The following is a 10,629-nucleotide window of genomic DNA, read 5'->3' on the forward strand; positions in this document are numbered from 1 at the left end:
TTTATAAGATGATAAGTGTCGAATTTTGTATAAGTTTAATTATGACTCTTACATTGTGTTTTGCAGTAATTTTGATCCTTTTGAATGGTCATGGCTCCTTCAGCTGTAACTTTAATAATAAAATCAAAGCCATATCATGCCGTGAAATCCAATATTTGTTTGAAATGATACACACATTTGAACACAGATTGCTTGCAACACATCCTGATTGTGAGGAAGAAAATCTGGAGTTTGTCTTCTATAAAGTTAAAGTGAGTATCTTAGAGGATGTATACCCAAGGAATCCCGCAGATCTTTTCAGTATTTTATTATCTGAAATGGGTCAAATGAGAAACCCGATGTATCACAGGTCATCAGATTTAATGTCATCAGATGTGGACATATTGCTGGATTTAGATGAAATGCTTGTTGATCTTCTCAAACTTGATGTAGTAATTAAAGAACTCATAGAAAAGTTCACAAAAGATTTAATCTATGAAAAATCGTATGCAAAGTATTTACTAAGAAGAGTTTCAATCAAGAAGAGTTGTAGTGATATACAGCAAACGGAGAAGCTTATAAGTGACATGGGAAAGGAATTTTCAAAAAGTGAAAGTAATTGTGAAGACGAGGAGTGGAAGAAATTATTTATAAGACACAAAAACTATTTTTTTTTGGTGGACGATATAGACGTGAAGCGAAAGAAAAGATTCGAGAAACATATGTTTATAATCAGATATTGGTGCAGTAACGAATTCGATCCCGAAAAGGATGGAATCGATCACGAAAGTTTTGAATGGTTTAAAAATGCTGTGAAATTGTTTGAAAAGTTGCACGAACAGATAGCCACATTTATAAGATGATAAGTGTCGAATTTTGTATAAGTTTAATTATGACTCTTACATTGTGTTTTGCAGTAATTTTGATCCTTTTGAATGGTCATGGCTCCTTCAGCTGTAACTTTAATAATAAAATCAAAGCCATATCATGCCGTGAAATCCAATATTTGTCTGAAATGATACATAGATTTGAACACAGAAAAATAAAATAAAAAGACTGAAAAAAAGCAACAGCAATAAAAGTTTAGTCTTTCCAGAATAAAATTTATAGAAAAAAAATACTTCCTTTTTGAAATCTAATGCACATAAGGGAAAATTATTATGCATAGCCAGTGCGGAATTCTTAATGCAAAAATAATTCCTGTGCAGTTGCAAAAAAACAATTGCGCAGCTGCAAAAACCAATTACGCAATTCTTTGAATATACAAAAGAGAATTTCTTATTTAAAGCCATCAGTTGACTTTTTGCTAGTTTATGAGACGTTCGAATTTTGTGTAAGTTTAATTATGACTCTTATATTGTGATTTGCAGTAATTTTGATCCTTTTCAATGGTCATGGCTCCTTCAGCTGTAACTTTAATAATAAAATCAAAGCCAAATCATGCCGTAAAATCCAATATTTGTCTGAAATGATACCCACATTTGAACACAGATTGCTTGCAACACATCCTGATTGTGATGAAGAAAATCTGGAGTATCTGGAGTTTGTATTCTATAAAGTTAAGGTGAGTATCTTAGAGGATGAATACCCAAGGAATCCCGCAGATCTTTTCAGTATTTTATTATCTGAAATGGGTCAAATGAGAAACCCAATGTATCACAGGTCATCAGATTTAATGTCATCAGATGTGGACATATTGCTGGATTTAGATGAAATGCGTGTTGATCTTCTCAAACTTGATGTAGTAATTAAAAATCTCATAGAAAAGTTCAGAAAAGATTTAATCTATGAAGAATCGTATGCAAAGTATTTACTAAGAAGAGTTTCAATCAAGAAGAGTTGTAATGATATACAGCAAATGGAGAAGCTTATAAGTGACATGGGAAAGGAATTTTCTAAAAAGTGAAAGTAATTGTGAAGACGAGGAGTGGAAGAAATTATTTATAAGACACAAAAAAATTTTTTTTGGTGGACGATACAGACTTGAAGTGAAATAAAAGATTCGAGAAATATAAGTTTATAATCAGATATTGGTGCAGTAACAATTTCGATCCCGAAAAGGATGGAATCGATCACGAAAGGTTTGAATGGTTTAAAAATGCTGTGAAATTGTTTGAAAAGTTGCGCGAACAGATAGCCAAATTTATAAGATGATAAGTGTCGAATTTTGTATAAGTTTAATTATGACTCTTATATTGTGTTTTGCAGTAATTTTGATCCTTTTGAATGGTCATGGCTCCTTCAGCTGTAACTTTAATAATAAAATCAAAGCCATATCATGCCGTGAAATCCAATGTTTGTTTGAAATGATACACACATTTGAACACAGATTGCTTGCAACACATCCTGATTGTGATGAAGAAAATTTGGAGTTTGATTTTTATAAAGTTAAAGTGAGTATCTTAGAGGATGTATACCCAAGGAATCCCGCAGATCTTTTCAGTATTTTATTATCTGAAATGGGTCAAATGAGAAACCCAATGTATCACAGGTCATCAGATTTAATGTCATCAGATGTGCACATAATTGCTGGATTTAGATGAAATGCTTGTTGATCTTCTCAAACTTGATGTAGTAATTAAAGAACTCATAGAAAAGTTCACAAAAGATTTAATCTATGAAGAATCGTATGCAAAGTATTTACTAAGAAGAGTTTCAATCAAGAAGAGTTGTAATGATATGCAGCAAACGGAGAAGATTATAAGTGACATAGGAAAGGAATTTTCAAAAAGTAAAAGTAATTGTGAAGACGAGGAGTGGAAGAAATTATTTATAAGACACAAAAACAATTTTTTTTTGGTGGACGATACAGACGTGAAGCGAAAGAAAAGATTCAAGAAACATATGTTTATAATCAGATATTGGTGCAGTAACGATTTCGATCCCGAAAAGGATGGAATCGATCACGAAAGGTTTGAATGGTTTAAAAATGCTGTGAAATTGTTTGAAAAGTTGCGCGAACAGATAGCCACATTTATAAGATGATAAGTGTCGAATTTTGTATAAGTTTAATTATGACTCTTACATTGTGTTTTGCAGTAATTTTGATCCTTTTGAATGGTCATGGCTCCTTCAGCTGTAACTTTATTAATAAAATCAAAGCCATATCATGCCGTGAAATCCAATATTTGTCTGAAATGATACACAGATTTGAACACAGAAAAATAAAATAAAAAGACTGAAAAAAAAGCTACAGCAATAAAAGTTTAGTCTTTCCAGAATAAAATTTATAGAAAAAATACTTCCTTTTTGAAATTTAGTGCACACAAGGGAAAATTATTATGCATAGCCAGTGCGGAATTCTTAATGCAAAAATAATTCCTATGCAGTTGCAAAAAAACAATTGCGCAATTGCAAAAACCAACTACGCAATTCTTTGAATATACAAAAGAGAATTTCTTATTTAAAGCCATCAGTTGACTTTTTGCTAGTTTATGAGACGTTCGAATTTTGTATAAGTTTAATTATGACTCTTATATTGTGATTTGCAGTAATTTTGATCCTTTTCAATGGTCAAGGCTCCTTCAGCTGTAAATTTAATAATAAAATCAAAGCCATATCATGCCGTGAAATCCAATATTTGTCTGAAATGATACCTACATTTGAACACAGATTGCTTGCAACACATCCTGATTGTGATGAAGAAAATCTGGAGTATCTGGAGTTTGTATTCTATAAAGTTAAAGTGAGTATCTTAGAGGATGTATACCCAAGGAATCCCGCAGATTTTTTCAGTATTTTATTATCTGGAATGGGTGAAACGAGAAACCCAATGTATCACAGGTCATCAGATTTAATGTCATCAGATGTGGACATATTGCTGGATTTAGATGAAATGCGTGTTGATCTTCTCAAACTTGATGTAGTAATTACAGAACTCATAGAAAAGTTCACAGAAGATTTAATCTATGAAGAATCGTATGCAAAGTATTTACTAAGAAGAGTTTCAATCAAGAAGAGTTGTAATGATATACAGCAACTCGAGAAGCTTATAAGTGACATGGAAAACGAATTTTCAAAAAGTGAAAGTAATTGTGAAGACGAGGAGTGGAAGAAATTATTTATAAGACACAAAAACAATTTTTTTTTGGTGAACGATACAGCCGTGAAGCGAAAGAAAAGATTCGAGAAATATATGTTTATAATCAGATATTGGTGCAGTAATGATTTCGATCGCGAAAAGGATGGAATCGATCACGAAAGGTTTGAATGGTTTAAAAATGCTGTGAAATTGTTTGAAAAGTTGCGCGAACAGATAGCCACATTTATAAGATGATAAGTGTCGAATTTTGTATAAATTTAATTATGACTCTTACATTGTGTTTTGCAGTAATTTGGATCCTTTTGAATGGTCATGGCTCCTTCAGCTGTAACTTTAATAATAAAATCAAAGCCATATCATGCCGTGAAATCCAATATTTGTCTGAAATGATACACATATTTGAACACAGATTGCTTGCAACACATCCTGATTGTGATGAAGAAAATCTAGAGCATCTGGAGTTTGTCTTCTATAAAGTTAAACTGAGTATCTTAGAGGATGTATACCCAAGAAATCCCGCAGATCTTTTCAGTATTTTATTATCTGAAATGGGTCAAATAAGAAACCCAATGAATCAGAGGTCATCAGATTTAATGTCATCAGATGTGGACATATTGCTGGATTTAGATGAAATGCGTGTTGATCTTCTCAAACTTGATGTAGTAATTAAAGAACTCATAGAAAACTTCACAAAAGATTTAATCTATGAAGAATCGTACGCAAAGTATTTACTAAGAAGAGTTTCAATCAAGAAGAGTTGTAATGATATACAGCAAACGGAGAAGCTTATAAGTGACATAGGAAAGGAATTTTCAAAAAGTGAAAGTAATTGTGAAGATTGTAAAATCAAAGCCATATCATGCCGTGAAATCCAATATTTGTTTGAAATGATACACATATTTGAACACAGATTGCTTGCAACACATCCTGATTGTGATGAAGAAAATCTGGAGTATTTGAAGAAGAAAATGTGATGAAGAAAATCTGGAGTATCTGGAGTTTGTATTCTATAAAGTTAAGGTGAGTATCTTAGAGGATGAATACCCAAGGAATCCCGCAGATCTTTTCATTATTTTATTATCTGAAATGGGTCAAATGAGAAACCCAATGTATCACAGGTCATCAAATTTAATGTCATCAGATGTGGACATATTGCTGGATTTAGATGAAATGCGTGTTGATCTTCTCAAACTTGATGTAGTAATTAAAAAACTCATAGAAAACTTCACAAAAGATTTAATCTATGAAGAATCGTATACAAAGTATTTACTAAGAAGAGTTTCAATCAAGAAGAGTTGTAATGATATACAGCAAACGGAGAAGCTTATAAGTGACATAGGAAAGGAATTTTCAAAAAGTGAAAGTAATTGTGAAGATTGTAAAATCAAAGCCATATCATGCCGTGAAATCCAATATTTGTTTGAAATGATACACATATTTGAACACAGATTGCTTGCAACACATCCTGATTGTGATGAAGAAAATCTTGAGTATTTGAAGAAGAAAATGTGATGAAGAAAATCTGGAGTATCTTGAATTTGTATTCTATAAAGTTAAGGTGAGTATCTTAGAGGATGAATACCCAAGGAGTCCCGCAGATCTTTTCAGTATTTTATTATCTGAAATGGGTCAAATGAGAAACCCAATGTATCACAGGTCATCAGATTTAATTTCATCAGATGTGGACATATTGTTGGATTTAGATGAAATGCGTGTTGATCTTCTCAAACTTGATGTAGTAATTAAAAAACTCATAGAAAAGTTCACAAAAGATTTAATCTATGAAGAATCGTATGCAAAGTATTTACTAAGAACAGTTTCAATCAAGAAGAGTTGTAATGATATACAGGAAATGGAGAAGCTTATAAGTGACATGGGAAAGGAATTCTCAAAAAGTGAAAGTAATTGTGAAGACGAGGAGTGGAAGAAATTATTTATAAGACACAAAAAAAAATTTTTTTTGGTGGACGATATAGACATGAAGCGAAATAAAAGATTTGAGAAATATATGTTTATAATCAGATATTGGTGCAGTAACAATTTCGATCCCGAAAAGGATGGAATCGATCACGAAAGGTTTGAATGGTTTAAAAATGCTGTGAAATTGTTTGAAAAGTTGCGCGAACAGATAGCCAAATTTATAAGATGATAAGTGTCGAATTTTGTATAAGTTTAATTATGACTGTTACATTTTGTTTTGCAGTAATTTTGATCCTTTTGACTGGTCAAGGCTCCTTCAGCTGTAACTTTAATAATAAAATCAAAGCCATATCATGCCGTGAAATCCAATATTTGTCTGAGATGATACACACATTTGAACACAGAAAAATATAATAAAAAGACTGAAAAAAAGCTACAGCAATAAAAGTTTCATCTTTCCAGAATAAAATTTCAAAGAAAAATACTTCCTTTTTGAAATTTATGCACACAAGGGAAAATTATTATGCATAGCACGTGCGGATTTCTTAATGCAAAAATAATTCCTGTGCAGTTGCAAAAACCAACTACGCAATTCTTTGAATATACAAAAGAGAATTTCTTATTTAAAGCCATCAGTTGAATTTTTTCTAGTTTATGAGACGTTCGAATTTTGTATAAGTTTAATTATGACTCTTATATTATGATTTGCAGTAATTTTGATCCTTTTGAATGGTCACGTAAGGTAGTCCTAATGGCACTGGAGGCCACCTATCTCAAGTTCTCAAATATAAGAACTTAACTGGCGTTTTTGCCACGATTTATCATTTTTAAGTTTGCAAATAAATAATTTTATATTATTTACCAATAATTGGTCACTTCTAGAAATTGTGTCTCTTGCCCTGTAGCCAACGAGGCTATGTTTGACTGAACTCTATGACATGTATTATATGGTCAATAATTACGACCTTTGAGTAAAGCATTTTTCAGAGTAGATAATAAAATACAAAATAACGACTACCTCCCAAATATTCTTTCTAAAAACACAAATATTAAAAAAAAACTTAGTATAATTAAGAGAATTACTTTTGAACAAGAAAAATAAAGAGAATTGCTTTGGAACTCAAATAATATTAACGTTAGTTTTAGAAAATTAAAATGAAGCTCATAACGATTTTGATGAGCATTTTTATTCATACAAATGCACAGGAAATCAAAAAAACATGGAGTATTATTCAAGCACACACATTCGCTTCTAACAAATAACAAAATATTGATGAAACTAGATCATATGCCGTTCGAAAAATTATTTGAACAAGTAATGAGACTGAAGAAAAATACTAACGAATTAAAGGAATCCTTTTTTCAATTCCTAAAATTAGACAAAGGATTGCAACCAAGTGAGGATGCGCAGAAGGAAAGAAAGGGTTTCTTGTTCCCTAACATTCCCTAACTCAGATAAAAAAAAAATAAAGAAGACGTTGATAAAAGAATGGCTGAAATTGACTCTCTATTATTTCCTTTGTTCTGTATAACGCCATGCTCTTTTCAACATTTTGTCAATTATGGAGCGTATGTGTGTAATGATTAGGCCAATTTTATCTTTTCGAAATTATAATGCTTCAAGTTATATTAGCAATTGTTATATTAGTAATTAACATTTGTTCCGTATCCTGAAAATGATATGGTGACAAATTACAGTGGACGATTTCTCTATTTGTCTAACGCGGTGAATAAGCCAGATAGGAGGCAAAAAGTTAAAGATGCATGTTCAGTACACTCCTTACTAGATAAAGTTTTTGACACGTTTTCTGTGCGTACAGTGAATTACGAAGAAGACAAAAAAACTAAAAAAGATGAAGAAAAAATAAGGAAGAACAAGCCTGAAAGACAATCTAAGAAACTGCCTTTACCTAGCAACAGATTTGCTGCACTTCAGATTTCAGATTCAGACTAATTCAAAAGATAGAAAGGGAAGAAAGAAAAGATTAAGACAAAAGGATTTTTATTCGATACTGATTTTTTTTCCTTTTTAGGGCGCTTGAAGTCTGTGCTTACAGAGAAATACCAGGAATACAAAAAAAAAATCTAGTGATGATTGTGAGACTGACGAACTAACAATGAAACCTGACGGATTAACTTTACTTGAGAACAGGTTTGCTGAAATTAAGATTTTATTTAGAAAGGGGAGAAAGAAAAGATTAAAAAAAGTGGTTTTGTTCGATTCAGAGTTTTTTCCTTTTAAGGCCGCTTGAAGTTCCTAAGTCATCATCAGGAACTTCACAAATTGTCTTTCAAAAATTATTTCATCCATCTTAAATTCTTTTCCAATTAGTTAGGCGTTTTTATAAATTTTATTGGTTGTCTCGTGCTTGCACTGCATTTTCGGTTAATACAATAGTTAAAACAGAACCTTGGATTTCCTTGGTCATTTGTTATTAGTTCCTACTATTCGTTTCAGAAAAAGTTTATTTATTAAAATATCCTTACCGATTACACACTAGGACAGAATAAAGAAGCTTTCTCCCTAGTAACAAAGTTACTCCTTTTTTTTAGGCGCCGACTCTCCATTTACAAGAAATATAGTAACTGGAAACATCAAGTTGATAGATTTCATTAAACATTTGAAAATGACTCAGAAAGCCCATATTTTCTGAATTCAAATCCTGAATTTCTCGCTTGCACCAAGCCAATGGTGAATTTTCTGAAACAGCACATGTTGTACAATCCAGAGTTTCCATATAACAGACCATAAGAGTGGGATTATGACAGGATTTGGATTCAAATTACTTTTATTAACCCTTTGATGCCTGAATTATGAAAAAAGAATGGGAAAAATATTTCGGCCGTTTCCAGGCTTCGTTATGACCTATTCCACGACAGAAATGGCAAGAAAAAAAATGTATTGATAAAGATGATGAAATAAAAAAAATGGTTCCCACAGGAACCATCCGGCAATCATGGCACAAAAACACTCTGATCGGCTACATAGTGTGGTAAGTCAGAAAACAATTCCTGTTGGGTGTGAAACACAAGGACACTTCACATTTTACGCATTTCACTTTGGAATGAGCTTGTACACATACTCTGCATCTCTGTTTGCTCCCTATCTAAGCCGGGAAGTGCCCCTGTCCATCGAGTCTTGTCGAATCTGGGGGGCGACAAGTATAATTTCTTTTTTCTGAGAGTTGGTATCTGCGTCACTGAGAGGTCTACCTCTCTTTGGTGTTGCCAAAGATGCACCAGATAGAAGTGCACGTGCCACATCTGTCTGAACTGTAGCAGGTTCATTGGTTTCTGCCCAGCAGCAAGACACCTGCGGTATAAGAGCCAGCCATTCACAACGGAGAGGTCAAACAAGAAGAAGAAGATCCTCATTTACCATTTGCTCCGTGACTTGAAGTCGATCCTGTAAAGCTCCAGCAACATGTCGGCAAGATCTACACCACCCAGAAAGCGGTTGTACTCCTTCACACAATATGGTCGCTTGACATCGGCATACTCTTTTCGTTTACCATCCCACCGCCTACACGTATCTTCTGGGTCTAGGGCGGCATAGGTCGAAATCAAGTGGACTGGCTTATTGTCATACCGCTTCACCACAATGGTATTCGACTGCGTTTCCACTCGCCAGTCGTAAGAGCCTCTTCCTCGGGCTTTCAATTTGCTGTCGGATTCCAAAGCACAGCCTTTCAACCTGTTTGCCCTCACTGTGGCCAGTGTAAGTATGCCCTGATCACTTAGTGTTTGTGCCAAGTCTAACGAGGAGAACCAATTGTCAAAGAATAGCTTGTAATTTTTGTGCTTGGGTATTCCTCTTGCAAGCCGCAGGACAAAATCAGCTCCAACTCCCAGGTCACTGACATCAACCGACCCCTTACCCGTATACATTTCAAAGTCGTAAACGAAACCACTCTCCCCAGCCCTTGAGATGAACTTATAACCCCACTTATGCGGTTTCTTGGGATTGTACTGCTTTAACGAAATTCTCTGTTTTGTCGGCACAATTTGCTCGTCTACTGCCTGGTGTTCTTCTGGGGGTATCTTCATAAAGTTATCTCTGATCATCTCTATCAGAGGACGAACTTTGTGGATCTTGTCGTGCCCAGGGTCTTCTCGTGGTTTCTGGGTAAGATTGTCGTTGAAATGAAGATACTTTTTGATCTGCTCGAATCTGTCACGCGGCATGGCATCAGCCTTAACAGGGTAGCGCGTTTCGTTTGACCAGTAACTGCGGTATGACGGCATTTTCACTATTCCTGTGAATGCAAGGATCCCTAAGAAGCATTCCACCTCGGCAGATGAAACTCCAAATTCTTTGGCATCTTTTTGAAGAGTGTAAATTTTCGTTTGGTCACGTATATGGTTGACCACGCCTTGGTCAAAAAACAGCCTGACAAATTCCAGGGGTGTCTTGCCACTCATTTCTTGGTCGACGACAAGATGATCCTTCCACGCAGCATCTGGCTAATTCGGAGCTATGCATGCCGGATGGTTCCTTGAAGCCACAGAACATGGTCGAGACATGGTCGAGCTCTCAAAATTTGATTCCAATGGTGTAAAGCAACTGTTTTCATGATATCTAGGCATCTCACACTGTATACGGCTTACCGTCTCATCTGGTCTTGCTACCGCCGGATGGTTCCCAGAGGAACCACGACGTTGGGGGTCGTTTCTATCCTCTGGTTTTC

General features: G+C 34.3%; 1 protein-coding gene across 1 annotated transcript; it reads right to left on the minus strand.

The window, feature by feature from the left end:
• Positions 1-9,316: 9,316 nt before the first annotated feature.
• LOC136025805 (piggyBac transposable element-derived protein 3-like) lies at positions 9,317-10,363 on the minus strand. The gene has a single exon (XM_065701795.1). It carries the CDS (start codon positions 10,361-10,363, stop codon positions 9,317-9,319), a length of 1,047 nt encoding a protein of 348 aa, XP_065557867.1.
• Positions 10,364-10,629: the final 266 nt, after the last annotated feature.

The sequence above is a fragment of the Artemia franciscana genome, chromosome 4 (assembly GCF_032884065.1).
Source record: "Artemia franciscana chromosome 4, ASM3288406v1, whole genome shotgun sequence".
Lineage (NCBI taxonomy): Eukaryota > Metazoa > Arthropoda > Branchiopoda > Anostraca > Artemiidae > Artemia > Artemia franciscana.

Bases quoted from the DNA above. Each gene is read 5' to 3' on its own strand.
- LOC136025805 (XM_065701795.1), bottom strand. From the start codon at position 10,363: ATGAGTGGCAAGACACCCCTGGAATTTGTCAGGCTGTTTTTTGACCAA.